This window comes from Bufo bufo, chromosome 7, assembly GCF_905171765.1.
Source record: "Bufo bufo chromosome 7, aBufBuf1.1, whole genome shotgun sequence".
NCBI lineage: Eukaryota > Metazoa > Chordata > Amphibia > Anura > Bufonidae > Bufo > Bufo bufo.
The window spans coordinates 24,533,685-24,553,245 of NC_053395.1; the positions used below are offsets into that span (position 1 = coordinate 24,533,685).

The 19,561-nt window shown below is 48.0% G+C and overlaps 1 protein-coding gene and 2 non-coding genes across 3 annotated transcripts; 1 reads left to right on the plus strand and 2 right to left on the minus strand.

The window, feature by feature from the left end:
* Positions 1-3,775: 3,775 nt before the first annotated feature.
* RPS2 (ribosomal protein S2) lies at positions 3,776-8,843 on the minus strand. Its single transcript, XM_040439726.1, has 7 exons — positions 8,684-8,843; positions 6,775-6,864; positions 6,175-6,282; positions 5,918-6,091; positions 5,395-5,554; positions 3,979-4,070; positions 3,776-3,899 (listed from the first exon to the last, which is right to left on the minus strand). The coding sequence occupies exons 1-7, from the start codon at positions 8,816-8,818 to the stop codon at positions 3,816-3,818; spliced, it is 843 nt and encodes a 280-aa protein (XP_040295660.1). The 5' UTR covers positions 8,819-8,843; the 3' UTR covers positions 3,776-3,815.
* LOC121009094 lies at positions 5,644-5,779 on the minus strand. Its single transcript, XR_005780689.1, has one exon. It is a non-coding gene; the product is annotated as a small nucleolar RNA SNORA64/SNORA10 family (small nucleolar RNA).
* Positions 8,844-12,299: 3,456 nt separating the features above from the next.
* On the plus strand, positions 12,300-12,429 carry LOC121009072. Its single transcript, XR_005780683.1, has one exon. It is a non-coding gene; the product is annotated as a small nucleolar RNA ACA64 (small nucleolar RNA).
* The last annotated feature ends 7,132 nt before the right edge of the window (positions 12,430-19,561 follow it).

The following is a 19,561-nucleotide window of genomic DNA, read 5'->3' on the forward strand; positions in this document are numbered from 1 at the left end:
TAGAGCTTACTCCCTAATATAAATACCACTCAGGCCCCATTTTTACAGGTGTTCTTAGCTCAGCGTATGAACAGCCACATCTTGGCATCTTCTTTAAAGAGGACCTTTCACTAGTTTAAAAACTAACTATATCAGTGGGCAGAGCGGCACCCAGGGGTCCCCCTGCACTTACTAGTATGTCTGGGAGTCCCAGGCTATGAGCTGTGCGCTACGATTGGCCAGCGCTGCAGCAAGGGACAACCCTAATACAAAAACTCTGCCCAGTACAACAGAGGGAGCTGCAGACACCGGAGCCTATACCTGGCGAACGGAGCGGCGCCCAGACATACTAGTAAGTGCAGGGGGACCCCTGGGCGCCGCTCTGCCCACTGATATACACTGCTCAAAAAAAATAAAGGGAACACAAAAATAACACATCCTAGATCTGAATTAATTAAATATTCTTCTGAAATACTTTGTTCTTTACATAGTTGAATGTGCTGACAACAAAATCACCCACAAATTAAAAATTGGAAATCAAATTTTTCAACCCATGGAGGTCTGGATTTGGAGTCACACTCAAAATGAAAGTGGGAAAAACACACTACAGGCTGATCCAACTTTGATGTAATGTCCTTAAAACAAGTCAAAATGAGGCTCAGTAGTGTGTGTGGCCTCCACGTGCCTGTATGACCTCCCTACAACGCCTGTGCATGCTCCTGATGAGGTGGCGGACGGTCTCCTGAGGGATCTCCTCCCAGACCTGGACTAAAGCATCTGCCAACTCCTGGACAGTCTGTTGGTGGATAGAGCGAGACATGATGTCCCAGATGTGCTCAATTGGATTCAGGTCTGGGGAACGGGCGGGCCAGTCCATAGCATCAATGCCTTAGTCTTGCAGGAACTGCTGACACACTCCAGCCACATGAGGTCTAGCATTGTCTTGCATTAGGAGGAACCCAGGGACAACCGCACCAGCATATGGTCTCACAAGGGGTCTGAGGATCTCATCTCGGTACCTAATGGCAGTCAGGCTACCTCTGGCGAGCACATGGAGGGCTGTGCGGCCCTCCAAAGAAATGCCACCCCACACCATTACTGACCCAATGCCAAACCTGTCATGCTGGAGGATGTTGCAGGCAGCAGAACGTTCTCCACGGCGTCTCCAGACTCTGTCAAGTCTGTCACATGTGCTCAGTGTGAACCTGCTTTCATCTGTGAAGAGCACAGGGCGCCAGTGGCGAATTTGCCAATCTTGGTGTTCTCTGGCAAATGCCAAACGTCCTGCACGGTGTTGGGCTGTAAGCACAACCCCCACCTGTGGATGTCGGGCCCTCATATCACCCTCATGGAGTCTGTTTCTGACCGTTTGAGCAGACACATGCACATTTGTGGCCTGCTGGAGGTCATTTTGCAGGGCTCTGGCAGTGCTCCTCCTTGCACAAAGGCGGAGGTAGCGGTCCTGCTGCTGGTTTGTTGCCCTCCTAAGGCCTCCTCCACGTCTCCTGATGTACTGGCCTGTCTCCTGGTAGCGCCTCCATGCTCTGGAACCTACGCTGACAGACACAGCAAACCTTCTTGCCACAGCTCACATTGATGTGCCATCCTGGATAAGCTGCACTACCTGAGCCACTTGTGTGGGTTGTAGACTCCGTCTCATGCTACCACTAGAGTGAAAGCACCGCCAGCATTCAAAAGTGACCAAAACATCAGCCAGGAAGCATAGGAACTGAGAAGTGGTCTGTGGTTACCACCTGCAGAACCACTCCTTTATTGGGGGTGTCTTGCTAATTGCCTATAATTTCCACCTGTTGTCTATCCCATTTGCACAACAGCATGTGAAATTGATTGTCACTCAGTGTTGCTTCCTAAGTGGACAGTTTGATTTCACAGAAGTGTGATTGACTTGGAGTTACATTGTGTTGTTTAAGTGTTCCCTTTATTTTTTTGAGCAGTGTAGTTAGTTTTTAAACTAGTGAGAGGTCCTCTTTAAAGGCATTGTCCTCCCATAAGAACGTGTCACCTGACTGGTGGGGGTCTGTCTACTAGAACCCCCCCCCCCCCCCAGTTTACAAATATGGGGTAACAGACATGCATGCACACTGGCAGGGTACAACTTCCCCTGCACCGTACAGTGCTTGGCTATTACTTGAGTGAGATGGCGGATAGAGCCTGGGAATTCAGTGGCTGCCATATAGTCACTCAACACACACTAGGGTCAATTTCATAGGTAGCCTATTTGTATATTTTTGGAGTATGAGAGAAAACCCAAGTACCCAGAGGAAACAAACATGGGGAGAACAAACTCCATGCAGCTATTGTCCCCCAAGACACCAGTGCCAACCGCTGCTGCATTATAGTGGTCAGAATAAGGGTACAACCACACGGCATGATCATACCAATCTAAACTCATGGAAGGCTGCACTGTTCAGTGGATCTGTATTGCTTATTGCCCACAGCACCTTTAAAGTATAACTGTCATATTTTTTATTTATTTTTTTTGGAGTATTGGATTGTGGTGATTAATATCTCCTTGGTGGCCCTATTTCAACTTTTCACTGTGTATTCAATTTATCCCTTAATTCAACAGTTTAGTTCCCTCTACTGCCTACTTTTACCTGTGCTTAGAATAGGGTTGCTAGGCATGGTCCGTCTATCCGCTGCGTGCAACCAACGTCAGATTACTGACAGCCAGGTCCTCCCCAGCAGCTGATAACAGTGCCTGGGCTGTGTGCACTTCTCCCTGTCCGTGCGCTTGGCAGACGCTCCCTCACTCAGCAGACTTGGACAATGCAGAGCAGGGAAGGGAGATCTGCCGTCTGCTCAGTGTATAAATGAAAGCAACATGTGGTAAGAGGACCCCTCTGTGCTGCAGGAGATTAACCCTTTAGGGGGGGGGCTCTGGTTACTGACACTTTTGGGGGCTATTGTTACTGGCTAGTAAGGGCAGGCGGGATTAGCCTCAGGGAGAGGGCAGTGGCGGCCATCTTAACTGAATAGTGAAAGTGCAGTTTTATGCCGACTGGTTGCTAAGGGCTGAATCTTATTAAATATGGGGTAAGTCAGTCTAATAGTAACCGATTCTGGAATATCTTATTAGTAACTACATATATGAAAATTGAAATTGGGGTCTAAATGTGAGAGTTATCCTTTAATACTGCGTGGCCATTAACTACACAGACCCGCTGAACAGCAGAGCCCACTGTGTCCTGTACCGCCATGTGGTACTGAAATGCAGAACAGCCGCCTCAAGCTCCACACGACTGCACTGTGCGGTCATGTCAGGGCCCATGTTTTAGTGTCCATCATAGCCTCAAATCGAGTCTAACAGCAATTTGGGCATCAAGGATGGTAACACAGGACACTCACCCAAACACTGGCACGTGACAATACGCTCCTCCAAAATGCTGCCTCAGGGCGTTATTCACACGGCACAGAGCTGTTTAATGTTACAGCAAGGACAGAGTTGTCCGCTCTACACCTCTGCTCGTATGCAGCAGCACTGCTGGACGACTGCAAAATTCTAGGGTCAAGGAAACTTGCAAGTCGCACCGACGCCATTGAGTTGATTGGCTGCAGTGGTCATTGGTCGCACCGCCTCCCAGCATTGCACTTCAGCTCTACTGCTGTACATGCTATTACAGCCCCCCTGCTGCTGAGATCTATTATCCCAGATTGTAGACCACCTGCGCTACCATCCCCTAAATATACACAAGGATTTATACCGCATTCTGCCTCAGCGATACGTCTGCTATACTCTATTCCCATGTTACACGTGAGGGAAAGGAAACGAGGCTTTACTCAATCATGAACTTTATTTTGGTCATTGAACAGATTTAGGAGGTGGCAGGAACTGCTGCGGCCTGGGTCCTCTGCACAGACACTCGGGTGTGGGTCTTGGCCAGATGGTCCGTGTACTCCTGCAGGAGGAGAACAGTTATAGGTCAGTCCATACAGACAGGCGGTGCAGTCCTAGTAGTCAAATAGAAAGTTAGTTACCTGGTATGGAGACTTGGTGAAGATGGTTTCCTTCCACAGGTCAGGAGTCAGGTAGCTGTAGGTCTTGGAGATGGCATCAAAAGTGGCCTTAGCTGCAGAGAACACAAACCAGTCATGTCCAGGCACCACACGGCAGCCTCCAGCATCATACAGACAACACCTATAGAGCTTCATACAGGAACACAGCGGCCATGATGAAAGCCGCTATGCCGTGCAAATGGAGCTCAGTTTCTTTTTCTCTCTTGTAACAACAGTCAGACCACAAACAGGTGCCACTGGGTAGAGCTGAGAGAATAGGACCTAGGTGGCTTTTAAAGGGATTGTTCAAGATTGGCACAATGGGTTGTTTGGTAGTGCAGTCACAACTGAAATAAATGGCGTTAAGCTGCAATACCATACACAACCTGTGAGTGGCACTGCTCTTGTAAAAAAAAAAAAACATTTTGCAATCTTGGACAACTGCATATGGACACCAGAGGGTGTTCACCTCCTTTACAGGACCTCTTGGGAACAGAGCTGATGAGCAGCAGCTCTGGTGGACTTGGGTCTTCCATGTGTTCTGCTCACATTTTCATTAAAAGGTCCCGTCCGTTAGGAGCCTTAGGGTACTTTCAGACTTGCGGCAGAGGATTCCATCGCCGAAACTGCCTGCCGGATCCGTCAAAACGCATGCAAACTGATGGCATTTGTCAGACGATCAGGATCCTGATCCGTATGACAATTGCATTGAAATGCCGGATCCGTCTCTCCGGTGTCATCTGGTAAAAAAGATCCGGCATTTATTTTTTCACTTTTTTTGCGGTCTGAGCATGAGCAGACTGCAATGCCGGATCAGTTTTGTCGGAACACTCAGTGCTGTATCCGGTATTAATGCATTTCAATGAAAAAAATGCTGGATTCGGCATTCCAGAATTTTGGACAGATAAAACCATAGCATGTTGCAGTATTATCTCCGTCCTGAAAAGTCAAAAAGACTGAACTGAAGACATCCTGATGCATCCTGAACGGATCGCTCTCCATTCAGTATGTATTAGGATAAAACTGATCAGTTCTTTTCCGGTATTGAGCCCCTAGGACGGAACTCAATGCCGGAAAAGAATAACGCTAGTGTGAAAGTACCCCAAGTTGGAAATAGTCATCTGATGGGAATAGTATCGCATCCTGCACCATTTTTCCTCAAAGTGACAGACCATGACAAATCCAATGCACCCATTATAGGCTAATATGGTCCATCTGCCACCATCAGTCTTCATAAGACAGATCCAGCATGCAAGTTTTTTCGATTCATTGTCTCATGTGAAATAGTTTAATGTTCAGTCATGGATCTGTCGGCTCTTTTCCAGTATAGTCCATGACTGATACTCAACGTTTCTAGAGGAAGCAACCAATCATTCCAGACCTTAGATGTCCACTTACCAAAGTTACCCAGGGTAGCAGTGCAGCCCCTGGCGGAGGTGTAGCAGTCATCAATACCAGCCATCATCAGCAGCTTCTTAGGGACCGGAGCAGACACAATGCCAGTACCTCTGGGTGCAGGGATGAGACGCACGAGTACAGAGCCGCAACGTCCGGTCACCTGAAAGACACAACCATGTAATATGAGCCAAGCTGCCCCGTGCCACCATCACAAGCTGAAGATCCTACAGCAAAGGACATGGACCGTGAAAATGTTGAGCCTCAAACAGGAACAGGAAGACCAGCATGAAGTCAGCCCGCCGTGCATATGGGGCCCATTGCTATGCCTCTCATAAAAATGCCAACCACACCACATACACATGTGATTGAGCAGAGCTGAGAGAACTGGGCAAGGCTGTAGTAGTAAACTGAAGATCCCCTTTAAGGTTACAGGACTGCGGATGTAAAGACCCACTGCTTCCCTTCTAATCCACATGAGCCCTGTAGGGATCCCTCTATAGTTAAGGCAGCCAGGACGTCTCACCTTGCAGGGCACTGTGTGGGGTTTGCCGATCTTGTTACCCCAGTAGCCTCTACGTACGGGTACAATGGACAGCTTGGCCAGGATGATGGCACCGCGGATAGCAGTGGCGACTTCTTTGGAGCATTTCACACCAAGACCAACATGGCCATTGAAGTCTCCAATAGCCACAAAAGCCTAGAAATAAATCAGAGCAGTGATGTGAGACTCCTGTCTGAAGGGAGCGTTCAGGGCACGGGACGCTGGCAACGGGAACCCACCTTGAACCTTGTGCGCTGACCGGCACGTGTCTGCTTCTGTACAGGCATGATCTTCAGGACCTCATCCTTCAGAGAAGTCCCCAGGAAGAAGTCAATGATCTCAGACTCCTAAAAAGACATGAAGGGTTAACTTTGGAAAGGCGCCTACAGCAAGGAAGCAAGGGTATTAAAGGGGTTGGGTCGCCTCACGCATTGGTGGCTCCACCCACACCCCAAAAGTGAACGAGAGCACTGCGCATGTGCAGCGTACTCTCCATTCACTTCTACGAGTCCCTAAAATACTACTACTTTCAGAAATCCTATAGAAATGCATGGAGTGCGCACTGCTCCATTAAATTCTATGGGACTGCCTGAAATATCAGAACTCCCAGAGAAATTAATGCAGGGGCGGCGTGCTCTCGTTCACTTTAGGGGCCTGTTCTGGAGATAGGTGCAGATTGCAGAGGTGGGACCTGCACCCATCTGACATTGATGGCATATCCTAGGGACATGCCATCAATGTCTGAGGCGAGACAACCCCTTTAACAAAGACTAGAAGAATCTCCTAACTGGGCACTTCTGACATGGCGTAGCCTTAGCCCAAAACGGTCGACCACTTACTTTGATTGGCAGGGAGAACAGATAGATTTCCTCCAAGGACTTGATCTTCATGTCTTTGACCAGGCGGCCAAGTTTGGTGACTGGAATCCACTGCAATAAAGTGTAAATTTAATACTTAACCCTTTGGATACCAAAGGTTTTTTCATTTTTGCGTTTTCATTTTTCTTCCCATAACTTTTTATTTTTCCGGTCACATAGCTGTATGAGGGCTTAGTCTTTGCGGGACAAGTTGTACTTTCTAATGCCACCATTAATTATGGCATAAAATGTTGTGGGAAGCGGTAAAAAAAAATCCAAATGGGGTGAAATTGGAAAAAAAACACAAACCATCCACCGTTTTATGGGTTTTGTTCCCAAAGCGTTTTGTTTACGGCAAAACTGACCCATGCCCTTAATTTTCTGCGTCCGTACGATTACAACAATACCCCATATGTATACGTTATTTATGTCTAAACAGTGTAAAAATAAATTTAAACTTTGAGAATTTTTTTTTATATCACCATATTCAGACCCCCATAACTTTATACTTCTGTCTTCTGAGCTGTATTTTTAATTGATACCATTTTGGAGTATACGTGACTTTTTGATCACATTTTATAACTTTTTGTGTAAGAGAAGCAATGAAAAAATTGAAAACTGGCCATTTTTACCCTTTTTCCGTTAAGCGCATTAGCCGTATTGGATTTTTTTATATATATATTTTAATAGTATGGGCATTTTCGGTCGTGGTGATACCCATGATGTTTATATTTATTGTTATTTAGGTATTTATTTTTTAATTATACGGAAAGGGGGGTGATTTAAACATATATTTTGTACCTTTTTTTGGTGATTATTATGTGCCTCAATATGAGCATATTACATTTTCTAACTTTTGGTTTATCCGGAATTTATTACTAGCTTATTTTGCTCACATCTAATACTGGCCTGCCATCTGGTGGCCAAAATAAGAATTGCAGTTTGAAAACTGCTAGCTTTCTCAGTAAAGCTACCAGCATTCAGCGCAACTACCTATTCCCAGATTGGACACAGGGGGCATAGGTAGGAAGTCCGGAAGCGCGTGCTCCCTTGATCACGGCATCTAAAGCATTTAATTACCGCGATCAGCATCATTGGCGGTTGCAGTAATTAGCCGCAGGTCTCTGCTATTTGAAACAGCAGAGACTTGCCGGCCATGCTGCCCGCTGCAGGCGCGAGCAGGCGTCATGCTTGTACGGCGCTGGTAGCGAAAGGGTTAAAGGGATTCTGTCACCTGCTTTTACCATTTTAAGCTGTCACCATCGCTATGTTGACTAAAGTACCTTATTTCCAGCAGTCGTCTTTTTACTTTATTTCGTTTTGTAGTTTTGATATAAAAGCGCTTTTTCTGTTATGCTAATTAGGGCCCAAGGTGCCCAGAGGGGCGTTTTTTTCACTTTCCGGAGCCCAGTGACGCCCCCCTGCAGTGCCCAAGAACGCCTCCTGATCAAATAACCTCCCACAGCCCCGGCAAACAGTTCCGCCCCCTCCGCACGTCATAGTCTACCTTATAGAAGTGCCCCGTCCTTCTTCCTGTCTGCGGCCAGAAAACTCACGCAGGCGCAGTACCGCCAGCGCGATCATCAACCTCCTGAGGGCAACAGCCTCAAAAGTCTCACTGGGCATGCGCCGAGCCCAGTGATGTGACCTGAGCGCTGTTGCCCTCAGGAGGTTGATGATCGCGCAGGCCGCTGGCGGTACTGCGCCTGCGCGAGTTTTCTGGCCGCAGACAGGAAGGACGGGGCATTTCTATATGGTAGACTGACGTGGGGAGGGGGCGGAACAGTTTGCCACTTCATCAGGATTTGGGGTTCCAGAGGTCAGACACTACAAATCAAAGGGATGTCGCTCTTGCAATTAGCCATGACTTTACGGCTGGGGATTCACTCACTTCTTTGTCATCAGCTTTTCCGCGGGCCCCGCGTCCTCTTCCGCGGCCCCTGCCTCTTCCACGACCACGGCCCCGGCCCCCACTGCCGAAGCCTCCGCGGAAACCTCCCCTGTTAGCACCGGCGTCGTCCGCCATTTGCTGTAAGGAGAAAAAAATACAGTTAGATACTTGGAGGAGAAGAGTTACAGGACGGTCATATTATACACAGAGGAGCAGGGAACGTGCCTTCCTGACGCAAGGATAACCCCCAACAGGCAAAAGGGACTGAAAGAAGTAGTACTAGCACTGACAACAGGGGCCCCGATACTGATGAGCCCCACTTCACATTCTTTCCACAGTTTAAGATCTGCTTGCTGTCAGTGAATGTGCCTGTAACCCTTAGAAACCCTCAGCGGAGCATTTACGACAGTTAAACCCTGTCTACAGACAGCGCTGACACACTGTTGCAAACCAACAGCACAGGAGACACCTACTAAGGTAATGTAGCTCACAGGACGGTCTACTGGGAAGACTACTGTAACAAACCCTCAGCTGTGAGGGGTATTTGTCCTTTGCGGCCTCTAGGGGCAAACTAAAATGTTCCCATTTACTGACAGCAAGCAGAGATCTTGATGAGGGATCGAACAGCATATTAGAAATGCCATTTGTTATGTAAAGTAAAAATAAATAAATATTGAAAACAACGGACAAAAGGACCCGGCTACGGACGAGCTCTAGGACTGAGGGGGTCCAGGAGGATGAAGACTAACCCTGCAGAAGCGATAAGTAGGTAACAAGCCGCCATCCTGCCCGGTGACAGGACGGACCAGGCCGCACCAATATCTACCCGAATCCTCCATATCCCCCCAAAACCAATATCACCATGGTAACAGCCCCCCGCTCCCGCCAGCTCATGTAACCCCGTCAGTAGCGGGCACAAGAGCTGGACGCCCCCGATGTCGGCGGATTGCCTCCCGGCCTCTCTCCCGCCGGCCTCCGTCACTTACGTGATTAGTATAGACTAGAAGGCCGGAAGCCGGCGGAAGAATACTTTTATACCCACCAAATCTCGCGAGAGCTGAAACGAGCGTGCGCAAAGAGCTGATTCTCGCCTGCTGATGACGTCATGCTGGTCACAGGGCCGTGCCCTTATAAAGGATGGGTATAAATGGAGACGCCTCGGTCGGGGAGGGCCTCTTTGTTGACCACGCTGCATGGATGATGGTGAGTAGTCGGCCGAGGGATGATGGGGGTTATTGTTAGCCTGGGGAGGCTCAGTAAGCGGTGTTTTCTTTCTTGCTAGAATAGGGTGTGTTGAGTCTCTGGTGGGTTATGGTGTTAGACATTTTAAGTCGGGTTATGTGGTGTTGTTTTTTGAAAGACCTGAGCAGTTCTCTATACTGGAGGTCTGATGGTGGGTGTCCCTTACCCACGGCTCTCTATACTGGAGGTCTGATGGTGGGTGTCCCTTACCCACGGCTCTCTATACTGGAGGCCTGATGGTGGGTGTCCCTTACCCACGGTTCTCTATACTGGAGGCATGATGGTGGGTGTCCCTTACCCACGGTTCTCTATACTGGAGGCCTGATGGTGGGTGTCCCTTACCCACGGCTCTCTATACTGGAGGTCTGATGGTGGGTGTCCCTTACCCACGGCTCTCTATACTGGAGGTCTGATGGTGGGTGTCCCTTACCCACGGCTCTCTATACTGGAGGCCTGATGGTGGGTGTCCCTTACCCACGGCTCTCTATACTGGAGGTCTGATGGTGGGTGTCCCTTACCCACGGTTCTCTATACTGGAGGCATGATGGTGGGTGTCCCTTACCCACGGTTCTCTATACTGGAGGTCTGATGGTGGGTGTCCCTTACCCACGGTTCTCTATACTGGAGGCATGATGGTGGGTGTCCATTACCCACGGTTCTCTATACTGGAGGTCTGATGGTGGGTGTCCATTACCCATGGCTCTGTATACTGGAGGCCTGATGGTGGGTGTCCCTTACCCACGGCTCTCTATACTGGAGGCCTGATGGTGGGTGTCCCTTACCCACGGCTCTCTATACTGGAGGCCTGATGGTGGGTGTCCCTTACCCACGGTTCTCTATACTGGAGGCATGATGGTGGGTGTCCCTTACCCACGGTTCTCTATACTGGAGGTCTGATGGTGGGTGTCCCTTACCCACGGTTCTCTATACTGGAGGCATGATGGTGGGTGTCCCTTACCCACGGTTCTCTATACTGGAGGCATGATGGTGGGTGTCCATTACCCACGGTTCTCTATACTGGAGGCATGATGGTGGGTGTCCATTACCCACGGTTCTCTATACTGGAGGTCTGATGGTGGGTGTCCATTACCCACGGCTCTGTATACTGGAGGCCTGATGGTGGGTGTCCCTTACCCACGGCTCTCTATACTGGAGGCCTGATGGTGGGTGTCCCTTACCCACGGCTCTCTATACTGGAGGCCTGATGGTGGGTGTCCCTTACCCACGGCTCTCTATACTGGAGGCCTGATGGTGGGTGTCCCTTACCCACGGCTCTCTATACTGGAGGCCTGATGGTGGGTGTCCCTTACCCACGGCTCTCTATACTGGAGGCCTGATGGTGGGTGTCCCTTACCCACGGCTCTCTATACTGGAGGCCTGATGGTGGGTGTCCCTTACCCACGGCTCTCTATACTGGAGGCCTGATGGTGGGTGTCCCTTACCCACGGCTCTCTATACTGGAGGCCTGATGGTGGGTGTCCCTTACCCACGGCTCTCTATACTGGAGGCCTGATGGTGGGTGTCCCTTACCCACGGCTCTCTATACTGGAGGCCTGATGGTGGGTGTCCCTTACCCACGGCTCTCTATACTGGAGGCCTGATGGTGGGTGAAGTCAGACACTGGTGATGGCGATTGTGAGCCGGGTCCTCTCTTCCATTACCTGGGCTTGAGGTCCACTTCTGCTACACCCAACCAATCCTTTATGGACCTTGCTTTGTGCATTGGGACAGAAAATGGCCTTCCCCAGACTGATCCCACAATGCTGGAAGCATGCAAGAGTACAAAAGATCTCGGTCTGCTGAAGCATTAAAATTTTCCATCACTGGAACTAAAGGATGAGGTCAATCTCTGAAACGCCACCCCATAGCATTATCCTCCTCCACTAGACTTGGTTGCACACTGCTGTCATGCAGGTAATGTTCTCCTGGCATTTACCAAACCCAGACTGGGCTATCTGGAAGATGGGTCCACTGTTCCAGAGTCCAGTTGTGGTGGCTTTACACCACTCTGACGCTTGGCCTTGTGGTTGGTGATGGACGGCTTGCATACAGCCATGCCATGAACCTCCTGGTGCACAGGGTTTGGACTCTGCAGCTGTGGAGTCAGCAGAGTGTTAGTTATTTTAAGCACTAGATGCCTCGGCAATCAAGCAACCCCACTCTGTCACTGTGGTCTCCACTGTGTTGTGGTGGTTCCTAGAATCATGTACAGGTGATGGTACAGTATCTAGGAGGGAAGAAACTTCAGGAGTGTAAGGCGTGTGGCCCAGGACTTTTCTCCATATAGTATAATACCATAGCCTGGGCATGCCAGTGTGTGTTATATATATCACAATTGCGCCAGTCTCAACTCTGGGGTATCTTCCACTTTGGCACAAACTGAAAATTACTTTTGGCCTCTTCAGTAGCCTTTAGTAAGATCTCTGTGCCTACATGAACAGGAGCATTTAGCTCATTACCCATTAACTGTGTATGTGTGTAATGAGACCCGTGTTCCGACATGTTGCTTGATGTGTAAGTACAAATACAACCTATTTAACCAACCACCAGTTGGTAAGATGTATGTCATCATATAGAAACCCAAAAACGAAATCCTGTAGGGATACACATACATACACAAAATATGAAACTTTATTGAGTAATTACATACAGATAATTACAAAGACACATGATAAAAAACAATCAAAATGGTAAAGCAGCAATACAGGCGGTGTTGCAAATGGTAGCTCACAAGCTGACCGGCGTGGTATAAGATCCCAAAATCCAAAGTCAGCTAGGCACAAAGGCTGAGAACAGCAGTGCCAGACAAAGTATGTGTTTATGTACCAGAAATGCCCTGGGACCCTATCGGATGTTCCTGGGTGCCATGTGTAAAGAGCCGTCAACACAAGGCCTCAACAGGCTACCAATAGTGGGCATACAAAACAGCCAACTCAAGGAAAAACAGAAAATACCTGGGCAATGGAACAGGAGAGGGATCCAACCTCCGGTCAGCTGTGAGCACACCCCGACGTACGTTCCGCTTTCTCAAGGGGCGAAACGTACGTCGGGGTGTGCTCACAGCTTACAGGAGGTTGGATCCCTCTCCTGTTCCATTGCCCAGGTATATTCTGTTTTTTTCCTTGAGTTGGCTGTTTTGTATGCCCACTATTGGTAGCCTGTTGAGGCCTTGTGTGGACGGCTCTTTACACATGGCACCCAGGAACATCAGATGGGGTCCCAGGGCATTTCTGGTACATAAACACATACATTTTCTGGCACTGCTGTTCTCAGCCTTTGTGCCTAGCTGACTTTGGATTTTGGGATCTTATACCACGCCGGTCAGCTTGTGAGCTACCATTTGCAACACCGCCTGTATTGCTGCGTTAACATTTTGATTATTGTTTTTTTTCCCCAGTCGTCTCCATGACACCAAGTCCTGAGATTGACTTCCTTCTGATTGGACAGGAAAAACACAGAGAGGTTAAAACCCCCACCCCCTCCTCACATCACCAGTGTTTTTCCTGTCCCATCAGGATAGGAAGCAGGAGAGGTGCACGGAGCTCGTTTGGGCTCACCTGGAGTTTTTTTTTTTCATCTGGGCCGAGGTCGGATCTGCAGTGCAGCTCTCCCTCCTCCGTTTGGTTAGGCCTGGGCTCGGGCACATAGGTAGTGCCCCTGCGAAGATTCCCTCTGCGGCGGTCCCGGAGGGCTTGATGCAGAGGGAAGGAGGAACACGGCGGATCGGCACTGTGATGTGTCCCTTCCGGCCGGCAGGCGGATGACGTCAGACGCCGGGGGCGGAGCTAAGCGCGCTGACGTCATCAACATGCGCCACAGGTCCTGCAGCATGAGAAGCACATGGAGACACTATAAAAACGCTCAGGACCTGTGTAACGGCGCCCTGCATAGCGCGGCTCACATATTTTGGTGAAGCATCTCTGAAGCGGTCGGGAGTCAAGATGAGCACCCCCCTCACGCCGGGCTCTGGAACCGAGCCTGCATCAAACCCTGGGACAGTGAGTAACCTGTTCTCAGGTACATGCCTTGTATGGTGGGTTCAGTCTGCTCATCCTTTCCTCCCTTACCATTTCAGGGAGAAAAGGATTCGGCTTCTGCAGCCAAAAAAACTAGAAAATGTGGTATTTGCTGCAAAAGATTGTCTAACACTGGATCCAAGCCCCTGTGTAAAGAATGTACTGCCAGTGTCATCAAGTCTGAGTCTTCTAGTCTAATTGAAGACATTAGAAAAGTGGTAAAAGAAGAGGTTCAGCTAGCCTTAACTACCAGAGAACCTACTCCTCCCAAAGTTCCCCCCACTCAGGACGCCCGTAGTGTTAAATCACTTATCCTGGATTCCGACTCTGAGGGGCTTGCGGTCTCAGACTCCGAATCTGTCCAAAAACACCCGGCATCTTCAGATGAAGAGGGCGAATATAAGCGCTTCCTGTTCAATCCTGAAGATATTGATGAACTTATCAGGGCCATCAGGGCCACCATTCAGATGGAGATGCCTAAAACCCCTAGGTCTACCCAGCAAGAAATTTTTGGGGGTCTAGGTGAAAGGAAGAAGGCCGTTTTTCCAGTCCCTGATAGTGTCCAAAAATTAATTAGGTCTGAATGGGAAAAACCGGATAAAGGATCCTTTATCCCAAGAGGAATTAAGAGGCGCTACCCCTTTAGCCAAGAGGACTGTACGGATTGGGAGACCATTCCCAAAGTAGACGCGCCAGTGGCCAAGGTAGCAAAACATACGGCCCTACCGTTTGAAGACTCAGCACAATTGAAAGATCCTCTAGACAGGAAAGCGGAAAGTCTCTTGCGAAAGACCTGGGAGACTACGGCGGCCCTTCTCAAACCGGGCGTTGCCTCCACATGTGTGGCCAGAACACTGAACCTTTGGCTAGACCAGCTAGAGATACATCTGGTCAATAAGACACCACGGGATCAAATTCTAGAGAGCTTGCCTCTATTAAAGATGGCAACCTCCTTTCTAGCAGACGCAGCTGCTGAATCAGTTAAACTGTCCGCCCGTACAGCTGTTCTCTCAAATACAGCGAGAAGGGCACTATGGCTTAAAGCGTGGTCAGGAGATATCACATCTAAAAATAAATTAATCGCACTCCCCTTCCACGGTCAGTACGTTTTCGGAGAAGATCTAGATAAAATCCTAGACAACGCGACAAATAAAAAAAGAGGGTTTCCAGAGGAAAGATATAAACAAAAAAGGCAGCCCTTTCGTGACCGATTTTTTCAACCCGAAAATAAAAAAGATAAAGGGAAGACTGGGAGGTGGAGCTATGCGAAGGGAGGCAGGGGGAGAAGCTTCCTCTTCAACCCAAATCGGGCCGAAGCCTCCTCATCCAACAACAAACAATGACGCCATACCAGTGGGGGGAAGACTCGGCTCCTTTCTAAGATCTTGGGAGCATGTAACAAACAGCCGGTGGATCTTAAGTATTATACAAGAGGGTTATCTGATAGATCTTCTCTCTTCCCCTCCACAGAAATATGTGATCACTACCCTTCCCCCATCTCAAACTGCGACCTTAAAAAACGACATAAAAAACCTATTAACCTTGGACGCCATAGAGCCCGTCCCGAAAAATCAGACAGGACTGGGATTCTATTCCCGCCTCTTCATTATAAAGAAACCAAACGGGAAATCCAGGGTAATTATAAATCTGAAACATCTAAACAAATACGTAAGATATCAAAAATTCAAAATGGAGACCCTGAAGTCAGCAGTGAAACTCTTAAAAAAGGATGCAGTGATGGCCACAATAGATTTAAGCGACGCCTATTATCACGTCCCAATTCACAGGTCATCAAGGGAATTCCTAAGGTTCGCAATAGAATTGGAGGGAAACATTCAGCATTTCCAGTTCAGGTGTCTCCCCTTCGGGATCTCTTCTGCCCCAAGGGTTTTTACCAAAATAATGGCGGAAGCCTTGACAACCTTGAGAGAAAAGGCAATTTGTGTGATCCCCTATCTGGACGACCTACTGGTAGTGGCGGACAACATAGAGACCATGGGAATCCATCTCGGGTTAGTCCTGGATCATCTACAGAGCCTAGGTTGGCTCATCAATTGGAAAAAATCGGATTTAATCCCATCCAAACGGAAAGTTTTTCTGGGCATTACTCTAGACACAGTCTCCCAAAGATCCTTTCTACCACCTCAAAAGATAGTAAAACTTCAGACAGCTTTGAGGAAGTTCAAGAAGGAGAAATTCTGTTCAATAAGACAGGCCATGAAGGTACTAGGGAGTCTGTCCGCTTGCATTCCAGCAGTTGCCTGGGCACAGTTCCATCTAAGACCACTCCAGAAATTCATCTTAGACAAATGGAACAGATCGCAATTAACCCTAGAGAGGAAAATATTCTTAGATGCAGAGACCAAAAAATCACTAACTTGGTGGCTCAGCAATTCGAACCTAGAAAACGGGATTTTCTGGGCACAAGATCTCCCTCTAGTCATCACAACAGATGCCAGCCTCCACGGGTGGGGAGCGGTCGTCCAGGGGAACTCCTACCAGGGAACATGGGGGAATTACGTGAGCCAGCAATCCTCAAATTTCAAGGAGCTGAGGGCAGTGTGGGAAGCACTGAAACACACAAGTCAGCTGGCAAAGGGTCGTCACGTCCTAGTCTACTCGGACAACGCTACAGCCGTGGCCTTTATCCAACACCAGGGAGGCACAAGGCATCGCCCGCTACAGAACCTGGCAAACAAAATCTTTTCCTGGGCAGAAGGCAACATTCAATCTCTTTCAGCGGTTCATTTGAAGGGAGTTTTAAACATTCAGGCCGATTACCTAAGCCGGCACAGACTAGACCCAGGGGAATGGATGTTAGCCCCAGAAGCCTTCCATTTAATCACGAAGAAATGGGGCAGGCCGACGATAGACCTGTTTGCATCCAGGAGAAATCATCAGCTAAACCAGTTCTTCTCCCTCAACCCCAGGGATCATCCTCGGGCAGTAGACGCCCTCAACCAGAGTTGGACAACAAACTTAGTCTACGCCTTCCCCCCATTTCCGCTTATCCCCAGAGTGTTACAGAAGTTCCTAAAAGAAAAGTGTACACTAATCCTGATAACCCCCTTCTGGCCCAAGAGAAGTTGGTTCTCCCTCTTGAAAGCCCTCAGCGTGGAAGCTCCTCTCCTTCTACCTCAAAGGCCGGACCTTCTAAGTCAGGGACCTATTTCTCACCCAGACCTGAAAATACTAAAGTTAACAGCCTGGATTCTGAAGAATCCAACTTATTAAACTTTGGTCTATCAAAAAAAGTAGTGAACACCTTACTCCTTAGCAGGAAACAGAGTACCAACGACAAGTACCAAAAAATATGGAAGAAATTTGCTGATTGGTCTGGGACCTCCTTCAACCAGTTTAGAGCCAACATCTCACTAATCCTGGATTTTCTTCAAGAAGGGCTAGATTTAGGTCTATCCCCCAATACCCTTAGGGTCCAGGTATCGGCTTTAGGAGCACTATATAATACCAAGCTAACGGAACATCCCTGGATATCCAGATTCCTTAAGGCGGCAGATAGGATCAGACCTACAATTAGAAACATGGTGCCACCATGGAACCTTAATACAGTACTAGGGGGTCTAACCTCCGATCCATTCGAACCTCTGGACTCTATCCACATCAGATGGCTTACCATTAAAACGATTTTTCTGGTGGCAATAACCTCAGCCAGAAGGGTCTGTGAGCTGCAGGCCTTGTCCATCCAAGAACCATTCCTTGCAATATTTGAGGACAAATTAATTTTCAAATTAGATCCGACTTTCCTCCCCAAGGTAGTCTCGACCTTCCATAGGTCTCAGGACATTGTTCTCCCCTCGTTCTGTGACGATCCGAAAAACGATCAAGAAATCACTTACCACACATTAGATGTCCGGAGAGCGGTCTTAAAGTACCTGGAAGCTACCAGCCTTTGGAGAAAAGACAAAAATCTGTTTGTCCAATTTTCAGGTCCTAACAAAGGGAAGAAAGCGGCAAAAAGTTCCATCTCCAGATGGATTAAGATGGCAATCTCCGAAGCATATAAAGCTCAGGGAAAAGACGTCCCTGCTTCCCTAAAAGCACATTCTACGAGAGGCATGGCTGCCTCCTGGGCGGAAAAAGCCTCAGCCTCCTTACAACAGATTTGCAGGGCAGCAACATGGAAAAGAGTTCATACTTTCACTAAGCACTACAGACTAGATGTAGCTGCTAATGACGACCTAAGATTTGGACGTAAGGTCCTGTCGGCAGTTGTCCCCCCCTAATTGTATCTTTGATATTGTCTCAGGACTTGGTGTCATGGAGACGACTGGGGAAAAGAGTATTACACTCACCGGTAATCCGGTTTCCTGGAAGTCTCCATGACACCACATATATCCCACCCTTTTTTTCTGCTATTAGCTATTATCCTTTCATCCTGGGGTTCTTCGTTAAAATACACTGGTGATGTGAGGAGGGGGTGGGGGTTTTAACCTCTCTGTGTTTTTCCTGTCCAATCAGAAGGAAGTCAATCTCAGGACTTGGTGTCATGGAGACTTCCAGGAAACCGGATTACCGGTGAGTGTAATACTCTTTTATCATGTCTTTGTAATTATCTGTATGTAATTACTCAAAGTTTTATATTTTGTGTGTATCCCTACAGGATTTCGTTTTTGGGTTTCTTGATGTGTAAGGCCTCTTTCATACGTCGGTGAATCACGGACGTGGTCTCCATGGACAGCACGGTACTCATTGACTTTGACATGTGTATTGGCTGACCATGGATCTGTGGTGACACGGCAGAAGTTTGCTCTACTTTTGTCCTTCACGTGCAATGGTTTTTGGGTCTGTGAAACCAAGCACAACCTGGATGCCATCTATTTGGTCTGTGGTTTTCATGGATCATTGATAGAATGTGCTCTAGAAGTGTCCAAGGAATACAGATGACCATGAAGGGCAAAAACGGACACACAGACCAAACGTGGGTCCTTCAAGGATCAACCACCGACTATTTTTCAGAAGCCTAAGTGTTGGTGCTTGTGTCAAGGAGGTCAAGTCTACTCAGAACATTTTAACCAACCCTTGTTTTCTCTTATTTTAGGACTCTTGTCAGGACCGGTTTTATATGTGTGAAGGATGACCTTGAAGAATGAGCACTGATCGCCCATCTACAGTCGTGGCCAAAAGTTTTGAGAATTACATAAATATTGGAAAAGTTTGCTGCTTCAGTTTTTATAATAGCAATTTGCATATACTCCAGAATGTTATTAAGAGTGATCAGATGAATTGCATAGTCCTTCTTTTCCATGAAAATTAACTTAATCCCAAAAAAACTTTCCACTGCATTTCATTGCTGTCATTAAAGGACCTGCTGAGATCCTTTCAGTAATCGTCTTAACTTAGGTGAGAATGTTGAGGAGCACAAGGCTGGAGATCATTATGTCAGGCTGATTGGGTTAAAATGGCAGACTTGACATGTTAAAGGGAGGGTGATGCTTGAAATAATTGTTAACCATGGTGACCTGCAAAGAAACACGTGCAGCAATTATTGCGTTGCATAAAAATGGCTTCACAGGAAAGGATATTGTGGCTACTAAGATTGCACCTCAATCAACAATTTATAGGATCATCAAGAACTTCAAGGAAAGAGGTTCAATTCTTG